This window comes from Alligator mississippiensis, chromosome 2, assembly GCF_030867095.1.
Source record: "Alligator mississippiensis isolate rAllMis1 chromosome 2, rAllMis1, whole genome shotgun sequence".
Classification (NCBI taxonomy): domain Eukaryota; kingdom Metazoa; phylum Chordata; order Crocodylia; family Alligatoridae; genus Alligator; species Alligator mississippiensis.
The window spans coordinates 185,926,982-185,948,788 of NC_081825.1; the positions used below are offsets into that span (position 1 = coordinate 185,926,982).

The window sequence follows — 21,807 nt, forward strand, 5'->3', positions numbered from 1 at the left end:
TGATTATCAGCATCCACTGGGACAGCCCCAGGTCTGGAGACACATGCCACACACTCTATTTAAGGTACTGGACAAATGAGCCACAAGGATGTTTCTACATTAATTGCACCATAAATGTAACATCTCCCAGGGCCATGAGTTACCTAAAGCCACACATGAGGCTTGTGACAGACCCAGGGAATGAATCAGATTCTGATGAGCTTCAGTGTGGTACCCTGATCACAAAAAAATTTTAAAATGTTTTTTGAGCATCCATACACTCTCTTATTTCAGGAACAAATCTTTGGAGATAGTGAGTGGAGTATCTGCTAAGTGCTCAGAAAGATAACTTCCTTTATAAGTAAATTTATGAAGCTTAGGGATATGGCTTATAGCATGAGTTCTCCTTTGTCCAGTATGGATGCTAATGTTTTTTAATTTTGATGCAGGTTTCCCTGTTCACTCCAGCACTGTCAGGTGCTAACTGTAAGAACTGTCCCTGATGGTATCCGTTTGTTAAAAACTCTCCTTTCTTTAAGCTTGCAAGTCTGGAGCCCTTCAGGTTGTGGCTGGAAACTTGCCACTTCTTCAGACATTTATTTTACATTGTGGTGTCTTCCTTTTCTTTTCTTCTTTTTCTCCTTTACAGCATATACGACTGTGTTCCTGTGGAAATGTGTATGTCAATAATCTCATTGTGATACTGCCAACAACTAGAGGTCAGTGTTCCTGCTTTGGTGTTCGTATCTGCCCCAAATTAACTTACATCTGCCTATGGCAGTACTCTTACCCCTGCATCTGAAGGATCTAGTGCAAGCTACTATTAGAGTGGGATATTGGAGGAGCTGAACCTAGGGTCTAATCTAGTATGCAACTTCTACAGCCCTATTAAATGACACAGTAGATGGAGATGCATATTTGGCATAGTGAATATTCTATGTATACTAGGGGTGTGCGAAGCAGGCCCTAATCGATTTGGATTTGGCCCAAATCAGGGACCGTGATTCAATCCGTTTATTTGGATCACTGTCCCTGATTTGATTTGGCTGAATCCAAATCTGATGATTCAATACTGATCCGGTGAATCAGCGATTTGGACACAGGCACAGCTTTAAAAAAAATTTCTACATGCCTTAAGGTAGCAGTGTGGTTCATGATTGCTGCAGTGCTGGGGCAGATGGAGCATCCCACAGCAGCATGGGGAAGCTCTCAAGAATGCTCGGCAGTGAACCTAGAAGTGGACCGGAAATATTTCCTGTCCACTTCCAGATCTGCCGGTGGAGCATGATAGGGGGGCTCCCTGCATCCCCCAGCCTGGTGATTGACCACAGGGGGACCTCAGGTGCCCCCCCAGACCCAGGAGGCACCAGTTGCTGAGGTGGGGGGAAGGTGGGGGCCCCCCAGCATGCTCCCCAGTGGACCCGGAAGTGCTTCTGGTCCACTTCCGGGTCTGCTGCCAGGCGTGCTAGGGAGCTCCACTGTGCATCTGTAGGACACTCCATCCGCCCCAGCACTGCAACAATCGTGAGCTCCTGCTATCTAGAGGTATGTAGAAAAAACATTTAAAGCTGTCTCCATGTCCTAATTGCTGAATTGGTCCGATTTGATTTGGAGAGATTAAAGGGTCCTCTGATTCGATTTGGATTCAGAGATTTGACCACTGAATCGGGCTGAACCTCTGCCAAATCGAATCAGGGACTGAAGCAGAGATATGCATATTTTCTTCATGAAGTGATATTTTCTTTCTTTCCTTCTTTAGATGGTATCACCATGTTCAGACCTTCCACATTCTACATCAACATCTTGACCTCTGTGGGAGTACAGATTCAAGTACAAATGAAACCCATTATGCAGCTCTTCATAAGCCTAGATGACTCATACCATAATCAGACATCTGGTATGAAATTAATGCTTTTGCTATATACCTTTATTGTAATGGGACTTGTCCATCACCCTTCCTGTTCAAACTTTGACTTCAGTAAGTTCAGATACCTAGGCTTCTTAGAATTAAAAATTAAAAGCTTGGCAGGATTGTCTAAACTCTTTGTTCTGCTGAATTAAATAAATTGAACTTTACAGGCTGCATCTACATGAGATGCCAACTGTACATTTGTTACTTGCATAACCAAATACTAAATGGACTGCACAGCAGTTGGCATTAACGTGCAGTAGCATCCTGGCACAGAGATGCTTACTGTGCAGTAGCTCATTATTACTGCACAGTAGCTTGTTACTACAGTGCAGCAGCATCATGTGATGGATAATGCCCAGTGATGCTACTGAACAGTACTAATGAGCTACTGTGCAGTAGTAATGATCTACTGTATAGTAAGCATCTCATGTAGATGCGGCCACAGAATCCAGTATGTGTTTGTTTTGGGGACTGTGAAGGAAGGATAGTTAAGGTACTGGAGAGGGAATATGGATGAGACTTTTTGTTCTTCCAATGGATTCTCATCCTGGGAGAACCCTTAATCTCTCTATGCCTATGTTCTTCACTTGTAAAATGAGATAATATTCTGTTTCTCCAACATGTTGCCCTTTTCTTATATTGTAAAGTCTTTTGAGACAGGTACTTTCTTTGTTGTGTGCATGTACTGTGGCTGATATAATGGGACCTCAGTCTCCACTGCGATCACTAGGTATTACAGATGATGATAATTAGACTTTAAAAACAAGACATCAGCAGCCTGGTGTGAATGTTAAAACTCCTACTTAAAAAAGAAGTTTGTTTTTTGAAGGGTATTGGAGAGCAAGTCTTGTTCTTGATTATTTGAAAATTGGTAGTTAATTTATATTGTGTGTGGGTTTTTTTCCTTACATAAGGTCTTTGTGGCAATTTCAATAACATCCAGACTGATGATTTTCGAACGATTAGTGGAGTTGTGGAAAATTCAGCTTCAGCCTTTGGTAACTCATGGAAGACTATGGCCAGCTGTCCTGATATCAAAGACAGCATTAAAGACCCATGTGCTAATAGTGCAGATAAAGGTATTAAACTTATCACCAAATTACCAGCTTTAAGTGACTTTTGTATTTCAGGTAGCCTAACCTGCTGGAAATATTTCAACCAGTTTTTCCAATAGCGAGATCTGTCTGTCCTTGAGTCAGTGGCATAACAAGCACAGTTGGCATGCAGGGCAAGCCCTGTGGGATGGGGGAGGAGCACCCACTTTCAACAGTGGGGGTAGCGGTGTGAGGTTATGATGGGGGTGGGGTGAAGCAGTCTTGCCCATGCTAAGGACTGCTTTTGGGGTTCCTGGTACTGGTATGCTGCTGGGTGGCAGACTCTGTGGGGTCCTCAGTTCCAGGGCCTCTTCTAACTTGATGTCTAGGGTGGGTACCCCTCTTGCCTACTCTTAGTTATGCTACTGCTTGACAGCTATTAGGACACATTAGTTTCCACTAGAAGTAGATTTAACCCAAAGGAATTATTATTACTGATTTTAAAGTCACTAGCTTTATCTTTTAAGAAGTTGTCCACAAAGAAAGAAAGACGTTTTACCTAAACTGGCCACTGATGACTTTGAGAACATATATTAAATTACAAGATGTTAAAGACTCAAGACCAGACACAGTTGTACCTAGCAAGCACTCAAGTAGACTTAGATGCTTAATTGTGATCCTATTCCACCTTGTTCAAGTCCCTGAAAAATAGTTAATGCAAAATGTAGATAGGTCTTCCTCTTCCTCACTATTTTTTGTAACTTAGACTTGAGGTTAAGATGTTATGTTACAAAACTAGGTACATTGTCTATTTTTCAGGGACTCACACCAAGTAGAATAGGTAGAGTAGGATCTGGCCCTAAAGGTACATGGTTGTTAACCGTGGGTGCATCTACACATGTGAATTTACTATGCATTAACTGAAATTACTGCACGATGCAGACATGTGCATGCCTGTACTGCGCAGTAAATATGGTGACATGCCAATTTGAGTGTAAATTTGATACCTGCATCACGTAGATATCATATTTATGACCAATTAGTTACTGCACAGTAATGCATGTATGGATGCTTTACTATGCAGTAACACTGTGTGTGTGAACTGACTTGGGACTAACTTTAGTTCTGAGTCAGTCCGCAGTGTCAATGTGCTTTAACACATGCACATGTAGACACCAGCCTATTCCCACTTACTGCACAGTAATTTACTGCGCAGTAAATTGAAACCAGCATAAATTCATATGTAGACACAGTCACTGTGAGCCACATTTTCAGTTGGTTTACACTGGCATAGCTTAATTGATGTTAATGGAACCACACACAACAGGTCGGTCACTGAATATCTGGCCTTGTCAGCCCCTCCCTGAATTCCATACACAGCCAGAACTCCGCAACCAATAATCTCTCTGAAGTCCTGGTTTTTTTCATATGTGTCTGGACTGCAGGACCAAGTCTTTTAAATGCTACTATGTGGTATGAAAACAGCAGTATGCTTCTGGTCTCATGGCTAGTTTGTGGTTCTTTGAGTAATGTGATTGTTCACTTATTTCACTGAACGTAATTAAATTAAATACTTAAAACAGGTTTTCACATCAGCTCTTCAAACCTAAACCCAAGTAACAATATTAGTAGTATATTAAAGCCATCATACTGGGGTATCTGTCTACTCTCTTCACCATGATTTCTGAACATCTACCATTTCCTTCTATGGTTACCTAAAATATTTAAAAATATCTTTGGTATAAGAATTTTTAGATATTTGTTAAAATCCTGCTAAGAAAATGAATGTAATTGAGGAGGAATAGAGAGCATAAGGTAACAGAAGTAACTGTGAACAATTTATCCTACTTTTCTGTTTCAGAAAAGTTTGCAAAGCACTGGTGTACGCTTCTGTCCAATACAAGCAGTGCATTTGCTTCCTGTCATTCTGTTGTAGACCCCTCTTCATACATCAAGGTGAGGCATTGCTTTAGAGGTATGATCTACTCCAGTCCAACATTCAGTTTACCAGAAAAGTATTCCCATCAGAAAGGGAATGTCCACTTTATTATAATAGCTATTTATTTAAATGCATGGATGTCAATGAGAAAGTAAAAAAAAAAAAAATGTTCATGAATACTCTGCAAGGTTTTAAGGTTCTTTTTTCCTGCAGACCTAGCGATAAATAAACTTAACAAGCCATCCCAGAGGATCTGTAATGGCATCAGTGAAAAAGCTGTTGTCTGAACAAGGAAATAAATTTGAAAAACAAGTTTTTACAAGTTATGGTAGAAACATACACTAGAACAGGGGTAGGGAAAATGTGGTCCGCAGGCTGGATCTGGCCCACCAGACAATTTCATCTGGCCTGCAGGCACCCACCAATTAATTGTAACCAGTCCAACCCATGTGCCTCACTCCCACCCTCGTGCTTAAGGACCCAGCCCAGCCAGCATGCAGCTTCCAGGCAGGGCTGCTGCTGCCACTGCTACAGCTGCAGGAGGACCTGCTCAGCTTCCTTAGCATCCAGTGGCTTTTCCTCCCGTCTTTTCTGTACTGCTTGTTCTGGGTGGCAGGTAGGGAAGCATCAGGGGGAGGGGGAAGGGGAGCTGCAGCTGGGCTGGAGTGTGGGGCTTGGGCTGGCAGGAGTGCAGAGCCTGCACCCAGGGAAGTGGGAGCGCGGAGCTTGGGCAGAGAGGGTGTGGATGTGAGGGAGGGTGTGAGTATGAGAGAGAGTGCAGGGGTGAGGACTCCCCCACACACTTCTCCCCATGGTGCACAGCCCCTGCTGCCAGCAGCAGCAGTAAGCACTTGGTGCTCAGGGCTCTTGTTGGCCCACACAGATGCTGCCACCCAGCAGCACACAACTTTGGCCAGTGCTACACATGCTGGCAAGGAGCACAACCAGGCCGAGTTGCATCTGTCATGTAGGGCTCCCTGTGGCACACGTGCAGCTCCCAGCACTCATGTGCTGCACTCCTACACCACATGATGAAGCTGCCTGCCCTCTGCCATGCAGGTCTCAGGACTCTGCCAGGAAGCAGGGGGTGGAGTTCCCCTCCACTTCCAGTGGAGTCCTGGGACCTGCACAGCAGGAGGCAGAGAAGGCAGCTGGCTCCATTGTGTGGGGCTTCACTATGGGGAGCCCTGCACAGCAGAAGTTGGCTGACCTGACTGTGCTCCTTGACACTGTATGCAGCACAGGCCAGAGCTGCACACTACTGGGCAACAGCGCCTGCGTGGGCCATAAGTGCCCCAAGTCCCTGCTACCTGCCGCTGCTGCCACTGGCAGGGGCTATGTGCCATGCGGTGAAGGGTATGGGGGCATCCCCACACCTCCACCCTCCCTCACACCCAACAAACCCCACACACCCACACCCTGCCTCCATAATCCCCTACATATACACCCCCAGCATACCCTTTTGCCCTCCCACACACAACCACACCCCCTCACAACCTCCCTCTCACATTTCCACACTCCAACGTACACACACTCCCACACCCAACCACACCTCACGGACCCCTGACACAATATACAAGAGTAAGACCTTATTTTTGAATAATTATACAATCATCTCTATATAGACTATGCAAACACAAATCATGGCAAAATTATTTTTGTAATAAAATTAAAGTATGTTATAGTAGGTGTTTGACTTTTAGTGTGTGATTTTGGGTTTTTTTCTGCTTCCAAAATGGCAACCCACCCCTCCCAAAAGAAATACTTCTGGGAGCAGGGGGAGGAACTTTGGGTGGCAAAGGTCAGGGGTTGGGGCAGGACTTTCAGTCCCAAGATAGCAACGAGGAGGTGGGGCACCTATCAGTGGGTGGGGCTACCCTTGCATTCCTCGACAGCTCATCAAAACTCATTAAGTGGCCCTCTAGCTAAAATAATTGCTCACTTCTGCACTAGAGGCACATTGACATTCTTTGCCAGTATAGCTGTGCTGGATATACTTTGTAGATGCATTACTGTCAAGCTTTCAAGGCGTTCTTGTATTCTGTGTAGAAAAAATATAGTAAAAGCAAGTTAATGGTGTCTCTTTAATTGGTGCTATTAAACCCTGATAAAGCAAAATACTTTAAGTGTTTTTAACATCAAAGTACATGAGTAATAGAACTGATAAAATAAATCACCAATGGTTTTGTGGGAAATTCCAAAAAAAGCATTAAAAAAAAAATCCCACGAACATTTTTTTGTTCTTTTGACCAAAATCCAAAATTGAAAAACAAATTTTTCAATTTTGTAAATTGTTTGTGGGGGACAGGGATGGAAAGAGATGTTCTTAGAATAATTACATTTTGCAAACCATACCCAATTTCTTTTTTTGAGACCAAAAATTTGGGAAAGTTAAATGAAATGGAGATTTGGATTTATTTTATGTGGGTTTTTTTGCTCCATTTAAAAAGGATCTTGTAAATTATCCTTCAAATTTGCCAGAGCACTAAAATTCCAATGGCAGCTACATGTAAAACAGGTTACATTGATCAAAACTCTAGATTCACCACACTATGGATATATTTGCTGTCCCTATTGATTTTATATGTGAGTTATGGCCCATTGTTGTTTCTACTGATGTCAATGAGAGTCTTTCTTATTGATACCAGTGGGAGAAGGCATGGCCACTATATACAAATATATAGGCACATTGCTTTCTGGCATCTGGTAGTAGTTTGGAAAAAATGTAAGGGTATTACTATAGGTGACAGCTAACAGCCATTTTTTAAGTTCAAGTGATAGAGGCCCATCTCTTCTTTTTTGTCTCAGTTAAGCAAATATATATTTTAACATAGGTAAGCAATAAGTGGTTTACCTTTAAAGTTGAAATTGAAGACCCAAAATAAAGTTATTTTATGCCCCTGAAAATGCTTACAAGGATAATTTTTTGGATTTATAGTATTGAGGATCAAGTGTCAATGACAGGAAAACTTTCTGGAAAGTGATTAAACCAAAGTGAATTCATTTTGAATATACCAATTTTTAAGCCCCTTCTGTTTCTGCTGCTTAGATTTCCATCATAATTCTGGTTTCCTCTTCTGTTCCCTAGAACTGCATATATGATACCTGTAATGCTGAGAAGAGTGAGGAGGCAATGTGTGCTGTGTTTTCTACATACTCCAGAGATTGTGCTACAAGAGGAGTACATTTGACAGCATGGAGGGAGGGTATCTGTGGTATGTATAGTATAAAAAACACATATATGTGCACTGGAGAGCACCTTCAGCAATGTTATGCTATTCTATGCTTGCATACCAAGGGAATAAGTATCTTAGAGATAGGATAGGCACATTCTCTAGGTCAGGTCCTTTGTTACTCGGCAATGACACTGCACTTGCTATTTTGAGGGTCCTAAGACCTGGCTCAGCCTTCTACGCTCTTTAGTCTTATCACCTCTCAAACAATCTCATTGCTATGTCCCTGGCTTGACCAGTAGCAATGGTTGGGAGATGAGGAAGGAAAGGAAGGAGTACCTGCACTGCAGTACCTGTCTCATGGAGAGATGCACCATTCTTAGTCTTCCTTTCAGTTTGAAATTACCTCAAAATAGTAGGGCTGTGCAAAGCTTTGGACCCTGCTTTGGATCCAGAAAATCTTTGGACACTTCGGGGTCTAAAGCAGCATGTCCGGGTCAAAGCTGTGGCCTCATTAGGCTTCTTGAAGTGCTTCGGAGCCTCCTCGGAGCCACCTTGGAGATCCAGCCGTAGGGTATAATGGGGAAACAATGAAATATCTTTGATATTCAGTCCCACAAACACCCATGGCACGAGTTTTGCCTGTCAGCAGCTAGGGGTGCAGGGCCCCAGAGCCCCCCTGCACCAATCTCCTCAACAGCTGGCAGATGTCATGGCCGCAGCAGGGGCTGCCATCCTTGTAGTTTTCACCCCGCTGCGCCTTAACACACACAGGGTCACCCAGGTCATGAATTTTGCTTGTCCATAGCTTGAGGTGCAGTTCCCCCCAAACCCCTGCACCGATATTCTTCAAACTTGGCAGGCCCTGTGGCCTCACCAGGGGCCACCACCCCTGCAGTTTTCACCCCCCTGTGGAGTAACACACAGCCATGACATGAGTTTGGCTTTCAAGAATTTGGGGTACAGTTACACCCAAACCTCTGCACCAAGCTTCTTGATACTTGGCAGGTTTCATGCACTCAGAAGAGACTACCATTTCTGCAAGTTTCATCCAAAGCAGACAAAAGCAACAGTTACAGAAAGTTCATTGATTTCCCCATTATACCCTATGGCCGGATCTCTGAGGTGGCTCCGAAGCTTAGGAGCCACTTCAGCCGGATCGAGGCAGAAACCCAGTCTGGAGCTTCGGATCGGATCACGGCAATCCGAAGCGGACGGATCCAAAGCCGGATCAGATTGCTGCCGACTCCCACAGACCGATCAAATAGTAGTAATAATAGTTGTAGTAGTAGTAGTAGTAGTTTATTTGCAGCTTTCACCAAAATAATATAGTGAAATATAATTAAATGAACAATAACATTATATATACAAAAATTAAATGCCATTTATATTAATCATAATTTTTACTAAAAGCACACAATAAGATAATGTATTTTACCAGTTTAAACAAAATTAAAAGAGAACATGATGTATAATGATCTAAAAGAAGGGGTAAAATGGAGCAATGAAAGATAGAACAGGAAAATTCTATTTTATCTTGGCCCTTATTCTTGTGCAAGTAGCACAAATACACTTAGGGAATATAAGACAGGCTCCAAAGTGTGAGAAAGAAGCCAGATTGTCTTTTTCCTCATTTGCCTAGTTTTCCCTATTTAATGGCGAGATCTATTTCCCTCTTATTTCTTCACAGAACATAGAAGGCCACAAATAATGATTTAGTCATCAATTTCATTCTTTTTTATTCTTCCATCAATCTCATTCTTTAAGAGCATATTCTTCTCAATATGGAATCTGACACCACCTGCCCATTAACACTGCAGATATCATTATTGTGAATCTCAATCTAGTGATGCCTCTTGTTGCTTGTAGTTTTGCACCACAGATAGGTTTGTAGGCCAACAGAATGTTTTATTAATTTTAAGAAAAGGGAAGTTTGATTCAGTCTCACTGTCAGAATAGCTTGTCTGCATGCTGTCATCCTTAATTCTTAAATATATGCCTTGTTTTAAATACAGGAGAAATATCAGATCAGTTACTCTCAGTATATTTCTGAGGTCATTTATGTGTGGAAGAGAGTGTAGATGGTCTTTAGCCATCCAAACCATAGTTTTTGACAGAGGACAGGCATCTAAAATGCACTTCTTGGGATATCTGGTTTGTGTAAAAGATCTAACTTTCATCCAGGAATTTAAGGTTGTTTATTGGACTAAAATGTTCACATTCATCAGTCCAGTTTTAGAGCCCATGATCCCCACTTCTGTAGAATTAGGTAAAGACAAAAGCTACCTTAAAAAGTAATTAGAAATCTTTTCAATTTTTGGGTGGACCATGGGGTCAGCACTCCAAAGTTCTGCTTCACACAATAAAATGGAATCTGCCTTATATCTATAGACCCTTCAGCTATTTATCGATATGCTCTGGGAGGTGGGGGTGGAGGGGGGGGGGCAGTGCTTTAATTAGCACAGCTCTCAGAACTGTGCTAATTAAAAGTGCCCGGAGTGTCATGTGTATCTGTGTCCCCACATTGAAAAGTGGCAGCTCATAAAATGAGCTTCAGTTTCAAGCAGCCTGCTACCATTTTTCAATGTGAGGATGCTGATACACATGATACTGGAGTCTGCTGGAGTGGGGTAATTACTAGGGCTGTGTGAAGCTTCGGTTCCTGATTTGGTTCAGTGGAGATTTGGCCCAATTTGGTGGCTGAATCTCCAAATCCAAGTAGAATCAGGAGGCCCTTTAATTTCTCTGAATTGAATCGGAACCCTCCTAATCGATTCAGAGAGATTTGCAAAGATTTGGCAATTTGGACATAGACACAGCTTTAAATGTTTTTTCTACATACAGCAAGGTAGCAGGCGGCTCATGAATGCTGCGATGCTGGGGCAGATGGAGCGTCCCACAGGAGCGCGGGGGGCTCCCCAGCACACTCGGTAGCAGACCCAGAAGTAGACCAGAAGCATTCTGGTCCACTTCCAGGTCTGCCGGGGAGCATGCGGGTCCCCCCCCGTGCCCTACCTGGCTTGGTGATTGGTGTCTCCTAGGACTGGGGGAGCACCCAGGGTCCCCCTGAGGCTGATTGCTGAGCCGGGGTGGGGTACAGGGGGGCCTCCCAGTGCACTCCCCAGCTGACCTGGAAGTGGACCGGAAGTAATTCCGGGTCCAGCGCTGAGCACACAGGGCCCCTCCCCCCTGCCGTGCTCCTGTGGGATGCTCCATCTGTCTCAGCATTGCAGTGTTCACGAGCCATGCCTGGTACCTTGAGGTATGTAGAAAAAACATTTAAAGCTTTGTTTATGGCCGTATCGCTGATTCTCCAAATCGGCATTGAATCTTCAGATTCAGATTTGGCCAAATTGAATTGGAGACAGTGATCCAAAGCAACTAACCGAATCACTGTCCCCAATTCAGGCCTAGTAATTACTACCCTCTAGCATACTCAATTAATTGAATCTGCTCTGACACGCTTTAATTACAGCACATCAGAGCAGCCTCCTTGCACGTGTGTAGGAAGCTTTTGTACTTCCAGACCCGCTCTTCTGCCAGTCTTGTTGTAAAAAGATAAAACTCCATCCAAAGCTTGTTTTGCTCTAACATTCACATTTTCAATGTGCTTATTCCAGCTCAGATTTTTGCTAAAATATATTCCAAGTATTTAAAGAAAGACACGACTTCTTGTTTCTTTTCCTGTGAACACCCATCTGGTTTCATTCTTTCATTTCCAAAGCCCATTACTTTGGTTTTAGCTGTAGTGATTTCTAAGCTATTTGAGGTGCAACACTATTGAAAGGCATCTAATAATCTTTGAAGAGCTATTTGGGATTGCAACAGAATGAATGCATCATCTGCATAAAGCAAGAGAGAGATAGTCTTTTGGAAGTACTAAATATGGTGCAGAAACAGCCCATACTGCACTGTGCTGGTGGCACACAGTTATTTTTAGCCACTATATTGCTGTAGCAATGCACTATAGCAGCATCGTGGTTTGTGCCTGTGGATGCTATGTCGCTGTAGCATGTTGCTATGGCAACATAGCGTTGTGTGTAGACATGCCCTGTTTGAACTTGTTTTAAATCATGCAAGAGTAAATTGAAAAGTGGCAGAACAAGTAAACATCCTTGCAATACACCTGCCTTAGTTGGGAAATAGGGCACCACCACTCCCATAACGCACCCTTGATGCTCTGTTTGAACGGAAAGTGGCAATTAATTGTAAGAGAGCTTTGTCTATTGACATTATTGCCAGCTTCTTCCATAATTTTAATCTATCTATGGACTCAAAGGCTCCCTTGAGATCTATGAAGGCAACATACAAGTGATTTTGTCTTTTAACGTATTTAGATGCCAAGTAATACAATGCCAAGCAATGGTCCATGCAGGAATAGCCTTCTCTAAAAACAGTCTGCTTTTCATCCAAAATATTTTTTTCAGAGCTCCATACCTGAAGGTAAAAAGTAAATGTGTCCCAAATATTTTGGCAGAAATACACATAAGGCTAATCAGGCAGTAAGATGTAGGATCTCTCTTATTACCATTTTAAAAAATTAGGACTATTATATTTAAATTCCAATACTTTGGATAAATGCTTTCTAAATTAATTATATTACATTTTTTGGTCAAAACTGGCCTTTCCATTTCCAGGAAGGATATATACGATCTTACATAAGGTTCAGAGGTGAGATCATGATCTCACTTCTTAACCGGAACTTGTAGCTTAACAGATAAAATTTCCTTCAAAAAGAAGCTACACTTAACTTCACTGTCTGCAGTAAGTTGTTAAACTTATTTTTAAAGAGCAAAACCAATGTATGTTCAGGGATAGATGCATCAGGAAATACATTTTTTCCCCTTCTGTTATACTCTGCTAAAAGCATTGATATTTTTTCCCCTGCAGCTAGTAGTTCCTCCGATTGGTTCATTTGATATTGTTTCTTTTGCTTATCTATTGATTTTTTTGCAGTCTGTTTTAATCGTCTTGATCCACTGAAAGCTAGTGCAGTCACTTTTAGACTTATATTCCTCCAAGTCATCTCTAAAGTCATCTTTAGTTTGAGAACATTTCTCATCAAACCAGGGTTTGTGCCCCCAACAGTGCTTATTCTCAGCAAAGGTAGTCTCTTTTATAAGGACATTTTCCAACTGTGAACAACTGCTTCACATAATGTAATTGCTTCTCAGGATTCTTGACTTTGAGAATATGAGATAAGTGGTCTGAGAGAGTATCTTGGAAGAGGGCAACACATTTATCTCATAACTTATTATTCCATTGAATTCTGGTTTTAATGACTATTTCCAATTTGGGGGCTAGTTGCACAGTTTTGAGGAGGAGCGCCCCATAATTCTAATGGAAATTTTAGTAAGAGGAGGAACTGATCGCTTTCTACCCACAGTGGAACTGTTAATGATTTATAATTATACTACATCTGTGGTTCTATTAATATGTAACCTATCACACTTGCTCCTTTAGCCATAGCAAATGTGAATATCCCAGTATGTCTTTGCCAGTTTATGCATTAAGCATTCTAAAATTCTCATCAGCAATGAATATTAGGAGGCACCATCCTCCTTCATTAGTTTCTTATCACATAAGATTGCAGGGGGATTTCCCATATTCCATAGACTAAAACAACAAAATAATGGAGATGACAGAAAATAAGCTAAAAGTTATATAAAATTTCTCAACACTTAAAACATATCAAATAAAAAAGTACACGCACTTCAGACTTACAGAGTGGTCAGTGACCTTCAGCTGCCACCTCTAGGGCAACAGCAGTTTATGTAGGGGGAAGGTCCAGGTCACCCAAGCATAGAAGGTTTTACTGACAAAGATACTACTGGGCTCCTGCCTGCAGCTCCATACCCCTCAACTCAAATAGTAGGAACCGCTTGCCTCTCATTGTAACCTCTTGGGTTATCTTTCCCTCTACTTCATGCTCCTTGCAAAGATTTGAAGATGGCTCTTGTCAATGCTATGTTCAGCTTGTCCAGCTTTTTACTTTCTCACTGGGACAACTCAACCTTTTTAGACATTGTGTTTAGCCTTTTGGTGCACTCAAGGGAGACTAAGACTTTGTTCCTGTGTTTCTCAGGGGGGTCTTTCAAGAATTTCTCCCATGGTCTCTCCATTGTTCTCAGAAAATCAAGTATCTACACAGAGTTTCTTTGGCAGCAGCATACAGGCAGCAGAAATCATTAAGTTTCACACCTGCTGAGTGTTATTTTTTTCAAATTTCTCTTAACTGAAGAAGGATGCATCAGAAGTATCTGGGCCCTGATCTAAAAACAGATTTGTAGATATTATCCATAACAAATTTCTATCTAGTCATCTACTCCATCCCCTGCCATGTCAGGATTATGCCTGACTGACTATAGTTTACAATGTTTTGTCTCATTCATTTTTAAATACTTTAAGTGAGTTGACTCCCTACCCTCCACCTCTGAGCAGATGAGGTTTCATTGTAATGGAAAAGTGCGTATTTGCGTTTATCAAAGTTCAGAAAGATACTTCAGGAGCAGGAATGGTGCTTAAGTGCTGCAGGTCACAAAGACTATTTCTGGCTTTGTTTTATTTATCTTGCAAAGATGTCTCCGATTGTCCTGAAACAATGGTGTACAGTTATTCCGTGAAGTTCTGTAACTACTCCTGCCGCTCGCTGAGTGAGCTTGATCGCCTGTGTAGTGTCAAGAGCATTCCTATGGAGGGCTGTGGTTGCCCTGAGGGGACTTACCTAAATGCAGATGAGCACTGTGTGCTTCCAGAGAACTGTCCATGCTACTATAAAGGCCAAATCATTGAAGTGGAGAAATCCTTCCAAGAGGACGAAATGATGTGGTATGTTGATTCTGATGAGGTAATGTTTGCATCATAGCTGCACTGAAATGTTATACACACTGTTGTTTGTGCAAGTAATACTTGCTGAATAAATTTGTATCATACAAGGGGACAATGGTATTTTTTTTCCATGTGATAATACTGGCACAGGCTTCAGTACCACTGAATGGAGCAGCACTTCAGAGCAGTGGCATAACTAAGATTGGGCACCTGAGACAATCTCCTGGGCACCAACTTGGAAGGGGCTGGAAAATTAACAGATGCCACTGCAGCTGCATAATTGTGCTGCCAACAAGGCAGGAGCTGCAATTCGGCACTGCTTCCATGAATCGCAGCTGTCCCAGGCACCTAGCTGCCTTGTTACTTCTCTGCCTCGGGTGTAAAGCCAGGTACTGCAGCAGTGGACAAGAGGTTTCTAAAAAAGAAGGTGGGAACCACACATCAATACCAGGAGTGAGAAGGAATATTAATGGCTGTAGGCAGAAGTGAAGTGTATGGAGGTATTAAGAGGTAATAAGAGAAAGGAGGTAATAAGAGGTCAAAAGGGAGGGAAGATGGGCTAGCTGAGTTGAAAAAGTGGAGTTAGTAGGCACATGGAAAAAGGGAATCATTAATGAGGTACAGAAAAAGCAATGTTAAGTGGTAGGAGTGAAAGTGGATATGGCAAGGGACCGGTAGCTTTATAGTTTGGTCTCAGATATCTTACTCATAGGGCATGTACAGACCTCATACATGGGCTCATATATGCCCTAATGAGCCTTAAAAAATGTCTAACGTGCCTTAAATCAGCACATGTAGATGTGCCCATATACTATTAGACTTTATTGATAGTCCCCTTTCAACATACAGTTTTGAAATAAACATCAGAAATAAAATGTTATTGTGGAACAAAATTGATTGTTGTCACAATGTCCCTTTTTGGTGTGAAAACCTATGAACAGAAACATTTTATTTCTTCCAAAAAGGAAGATTGTAAGACAAAAACAGTTTTGGGGGAGCACAAACTTCAGTTTTGAAAAACGGACATTTGAGAAATTCTAACACATGGTAAAAATAAAATGTTTTAAATTTCAAGTGAAAAATAATGGGCATTTTCAACCAATTGAGTGCATCACTGGATTATAACAATTTGCTCTTTATATAATCTCTTTTACTCAAGGATCTCAAAGTACTTTGAAAACATTAATTTTGTATCCCAGTACCCTTGAGTCGTTTTACAGATAAGGAGAAGGATTAAATGAATTGAACTGAATTGCTTAATGATACACAAGTCAGTGGAAATGGAGAGGACAGAGCATAAATCTTGTGTGTCTTACTTCCCTTACCTTCTGTCTGTGGCGACAAATCTGTTTCAGAACATGGGAGACTTTATGACCCCTTCATGCTGATGTGACAACTTTAGACAACTTTTGCTTTCTAATACAAATGTGCAAAGAACTGATGTGTTTCTTATTTTATGAAATATCTTTAGCAAATGCATTCAAGGAAGATTAGACTGCATTGGAGAAACCATGATAGATAAAGGTGAGACTTTATTGAAGTTGGGAATTAAGATGTCCTTTAAAAGTTATTTATCTTCAAAATATTTGTCCCTTTTTAATATGTAGTGCTATTGTATCCACATCCTGGTTCTCCCTGAAATGTGTGAGTTAGAGGTTGAAAGCATAGTAGCTTTTGGGATACATTTTCTTTGTAAAGTATTTCCAAACTTGTTGAACTTTAAAAAAAAAATTATATATCCCAAACCTCATAAGATGAAAAAGGTGCTTTTTTTCCCCCCTATGCTTTCAGCTTTTTAAGAATGAATCCTTCAGAAATGGAAGTATGGTTCATTTGACTAATGACTTTCTTCATGATACTCTTAGCCTCAAATATGCACTCATCTACAATTTCTGATGTGCCTCGCACAATGTTGTATTTCTTTGTCTCCCCCAAGAAGGATGTGTGTTCCAATATCACAAATAATTCAATTCTGACAGCATAGTAAGACATGTTCTTTTGTGGGAATTCTTTATTTCATGAAAGAATAAGGGGTTCCATGCTTTCCTGTGCCACACGAGTCTGCTTCATCCCTGTTAGAGACATAATGGGTGAGCAAGGTTCACGGATGGAAAAGTATGTGTTGTTGGGAAAAGGAGGGGCAGCTGCTATTGGTGGGATGCTCCACTCTGTTGTTACATCTGCTAGGCTGCAGATTCCTTCTATATCTTGTGCTACATTAAGCCTAGGAAGAACACAAATATGGACAGAACCAAGGCAGTGGGTAGTAGATATTAAAAGGGAAGGCCCCACACTACAACAATTGGATCCAGAGTTACAACATTATTCCTCTACAGGGTTTCCAGATTATCCCCCACACACATCCCCGTCAGCTAGTTTACCTTTAAAAAAATGTCAAAGCCATTTTCAGCTCAGATTTACAGCAAGATTTTTCAATGTAAGAAGGGGCAGCTGGAGCCACTGGTGGCAAACTTTCTTTGGGGAAGTAGGAAAAGTTTACTTTGTACATTTTATAATTTAAAGAAAAAGAAAAATATTTAGTAAATCCAATGACAGGGGCAGTGCTTTTGGAAACAAAAAAAAATCTGTTAGTTTCCCCTTTAGAATCTCAGCTCAAGACTCTATGAAAGAAAATCCCAGAAATACAGCTGGTATGCTCCATAATGCACTTTGAAATGTCTGGTATGGAAAACATTATAAGATGACATCCATATGAGTTTCATCGGCTGACCCTTACGTTATGGCTTTTTCTCTCTTGTTAGAGTGCCCTCCTCCTATGTACTACTTCGACTGCACTTCTGCTGGGCCAGGGACCATTGGATCTGAATGCCAGAAAAGTTGTAAGACACAGGACATGCAGTGTGTAAGGGGTTAAATTCATAGTAGCTAAAAGATGCATGACTAACATTATTCTGCATGTACAACTGTTCTTAACAAATGGTAATGGCAGTGCATTACATTGTTTGCAAACAATCTATATTCAGTTATTAACCACAGCTATAACTATTTACTTTTTCATAATGCTTGTCATGACTTATTTTAATGGTTTGCAGCAATCTGACTTGAGTTTTTTTGAAAAAAATCTGCTTTCCTACATGCATAAATCAATCCACAGAAAACTATAGATCTGTAATATCTATGGCTTCCAAAATAATATAATGGACCGGATTTGTAGATTGTCTTTGGCCTAACTTCTGGTTTGCAGCTGTAGTTTTGCACCCATGGCCAACTGTCTGCGATTTTTCTTTCTCCTACCTGGTTAACTAATATACCACTTTGCATTATTTTTTCATGTTCACAGTATGTCACAGAATGCGTCTCTGGCTGCATATGTCCTGACGGGCTTGTATCTGATGGCAAAGGGGGCTGTATTGCTGAAGACCAGTGTCCATGTGTCCATGGAGGAAGTTTCCATAAGCCAAGGGAAACAATCATAATTGGCTGTAACACATGGTATAATATTCCACAGTCTTTTATTATCACTCACTGTGTCAGAAGGTGATGCCTAGTAAAATGGCTGTTAAAAACAGCAGGGCAAATGATCCAAAAACAAAATAAAAATCAAATGCTCAGCCCCCTGCCCCCACTTCCTCAAAGGTATATGTACAGATGCAAAGTGCATTTTAAAATTAGCCCAGGATCATCATGCTGGCTCCCTTTCAGCACCCCCTTTCCCCACACATTATATAAATTCATTTGCATATATAGGGACAAAAGGTGCTAGCTTCTCTTCGTATTATTTTTGGCCTCCTCTGTAAATTGCTCATGTACCTACACATGAAACACTCAAATCCCTGCCTGGTTGAGAGCTAGATTACAGCCAGTTGTTTTATGAGTAGTAAAGGTGAAATTGCCAGAGGCTTCTCTCCTAATTCAACATCTGTGCACAAGCCAGGGATGCACCTAAGTCTTCACCTACATGTGTGGACTGCTTTCTGCTATACTTGATGTGGGCTCTGGGCAACCTAAAATGGATGGGAAGCAAGTAGGATTGTGCTTCCTGTTCCACAGTTACAACAACACTAGTAGGCTATGGGAGAACTTCTGCTATATTGTAGCTCTCTCTGCACTCTTCAGCAGTGCCCCCAGTTTGAACCTACCTGTTGGGTGTAGCTGAGCCTTATAAGAAGAGCTAAACCCCAGTAGGGCTGAATTTGAGGAAATCTTATGTTCTCAGAAAATAACTGCATTTCTGAAGTTGTTGCTGTAGTTTATGTAGCACCTGCTGCCTATGGCTGAGGAAACTGGATGGATGTCTTTGAGGAAATACCTTATATAAAATGTAAAAAAGTAAAATTTGTGCCTCAGTAATACAATTGATAGGAAAGACCTCAGCTTAGCTTACCAGTCTAAAACTGGGAATTTGGGGGGTATATGTTTTCTCTAACCAAGTGAAACCAGCTGAAATAAATTAATCTTAAACTCTGAATTATTTAATATCTGCCTTCATTTATGTAAGACCATCCATCATGGAAAAATTGTGATCTTTTACATTTTATCTTTTAGCACATGTAACAACAGGCAATGGAACTGTACGGGTAACATCTGCCATGGAGTATGCACAGTGTATGGAAATGGACATTACTGGACTTTTGATGAAGAGAAGTATAATTTCATGGGCGACTGTGATTATATTCTAGCTCAGGTATCAAGGTTTTGTTGCCATTCTGAGTCCTGCTGCTTTTCACAGGCTCAAGTCTCAGTGTTGCCTTGAAGTGCTCAGAAGTCTATCCTATATAAGATAAGAGACACTAAGAAAAGATTCTACCCCTCCGCCCCTTTGTGGCTGTAAAGGAGCCCAGGCCACAGCAGAAGTAGTGAAATTTCCTCAGAAAAAGAATGACAGTCAGTGTTTAAAAGCCCCACAGGCAGTGTTCAGCTCCCTGAGGGTTGCCTCCAGGATATCATGTAATAAGATTCTGAGTGTAGGACATGACTGCACAATCCTCTGCCATGTGGCTTCATTAGTCTGTTGCTTAAGGTATAGTTGGGATATTACAGCTATAGGATCCACTACAGTCTCACAGCTGGAGCGGGAGCTGAAGGGCAGGAGCTTCCTTTCCAGGAAGAGACCCAAAACAGCTAGGCAGGATTCTGAGCAGAGAACAGTGCAGAGGTATCTCTCAGCGGCCTAACTGAGTGGGGATGACAGAGGCAACTGCCCTGGTTGACAACTTGATGTGTGTGGGAGGAAGCGGGGGTGGTGTAAAATAGCTGCTACTAGTGACTGCCTTTTTGCATTCAGGAACTAGAAGTGATCACTTCTGCTTTGCCCCAGTTGCCCAGCCATGTTGCTGCACTGCTGGTGTCTCTACAAGAACATTATACCTATCAGTTTAATACCAGGGCCCAGCCTTACAAGTTTTTGCTAGGACTGTCAAACTAACTGAAAAAAAAATCCTGTTTCAGAAGAGATAATGAGGAAATCAGGGCACCCTTTGTCCTGTGGTGTTTGGAAGAAAAATGATGGCACCAGACTCTGTTTATAATTGAGTATAGATATCTCAATTGTGTAGCTGTGACAGGGGACAATCTCCGTCCCAGGCCTGGTCACAGTACTGGCCCACCCACCTGTCTAGGGCAGTCTGCCTGGTCTCTCCTGCCATGCCTTTGTTGTAAGGTAAACTGGTGTTACAATATAAGCAGGAGGCTGCCCATTCAAGACCTTGATGCCTAGAGGTTTACACATGACTCCAACCTTCCCTTATCGTGTCCCAAGCCTTGCAGATGTTATCCTTGAGTTGCTGTTTGCTCCAGCTTGAGGCTGAGCCAAATTCAGCCCCTTGCTCAGCCTTACGCATTCATCCTATCATTCCACCCCAACGGACCTCATTCACACCACCTGCTCTCACTGGGCTTCTAGCACTCCACCCATTCTCACTGGGCCTCTTACTTGCTGCCCCAAACAGGGCCACATTTGACTTGCCCTTTTCCCTTGAGTGGCTCCTGTAGGCCATCAGGCTTGCCTACTCACACTCCTTAGACTGAACCAGGGCCAGTCTTTGGGCCTTTCCTGCGAGTCTCTTCTGAGCGTTGACCAGCCAATTCACCTTGCCCTGGGCAGAGTTCTGACCAAAGCCCCTTGCTGGGTAACTCCTCATTTGCACCCTCTAATTAGGGCCAATTACTTGCCCTCTCGGTCTCAGGCCCACTGTGGCCTTAGGTATCTGAAGACTTACCTGGACCTAAATGCCCCCTTCCTGGGGCCTCAACACTCTACCCCCTCACCAGGGTAACTACTTTACCCCTGCTCACTGGGGCCCACACTCTGTCCCTATGATGGGGCCTTGGGCTCAGGTGCCTCTCTCATAAGTGGACCTGGGCCCACTATGCTCTGGGGTCTTACACTCCTAGGGGCTCAGCTGCCTCTGTCTAGGCATGCCTGACCCTCCTTCCCTCTGATCTGAATGACCCACTGGATGGTGGGGGGGGGACTGGGGTTTTAAGGTGCTTCTACCTGCCTTTCATCGGGGAGGTAACTGGTCTGGCATTTTGGGGGGACTGTTCCACCATGGACAGCCCACCAGACCACACTTCCTCTGCAGGGTGTAGTTTTTGGTCTTACCCAGAACCAAGCAGACACATCCTGCCCTGGTCTAGTTCCCTCATTAGGGCACCTGGCTGATGTACTTGGGCTCTCTTTCTCATTGGGCCCAGCTCTCACTCTGACCCCATTATGATCTGATAACATCCTGCATGCTCACTGATCCTTGCCTTCTTTGGCTGTGATGTCCCCGCATTGAAGGGACCTTCAGCCTTTGCAGGCTCTGGCCCCACCTCCAGGTCAGTTGGGGTGCCAAAGAGCTCACAGTGGCCCTGGCCTGCCCCTCACATTGGGCTTAATTGCCCTTTGGCCTTGGCCCTCTTGCATTGAGCAGTGTGAGGGATCAGAGACTCAACTTAGCCACTGCTGACACCCATACCCCAGAGAGGGGTCCCTCC

At 42.5% G+C, this 21,807-nt stretch overlaps 1 protein-coding gene across 1 annotated transcript in view; it reads left to right on the plus strand.

Moving 5' to 3' along the window:
- The window catches only part of LOC102568352 (mucin-5B), an 86,988-nt gene that overhangs the window by 26,529 nt on the left and 38,652 nt on the right, over positions 1 to 21,807 (plus strand). The window contains exons 11-20 of the mRNA XM_019476644.2: positions 629 to 698; positions 1,739 to 1,876; positions 2,806 to 2,970; positions 4,787 to 4,881; positions 7,953 to 8,079; positions 14,616 to 14,865; positions 16,337 to 16,389; positions 17,628 to 17,728; positions 18,167 to 18,318; positions 19,372 to 19,510. Of these exons, the coding sequence (XP_019332189.2) occupies positions 629 to 698; positions 1,739 to 1,876; positions 2,806 to 2,970; positions 4,787 to 4,881; positions 7,953 to 8,079; positions 14,616 to 14,865; positions 16,337 to 16,389; positions 17,628 to 17,728; positions 18,167 to 18,318; positions 19,372 to 19,510 (1,290 nt within the window). The remainder of the gene's footprint in view (positions 1 to 628; positions 699 to 1,738; positions 1,877 to 2,805; positions 2,971 to 4,786; positions 4,882 to 7,952; positions 8,080 to 14,615; positions 14,866 to 16,336; positions 16,390 to 17,627; positions 17,729 to 18,166; positions 18,319 to 19,371; positions 19,511 to 21,807) is intronic.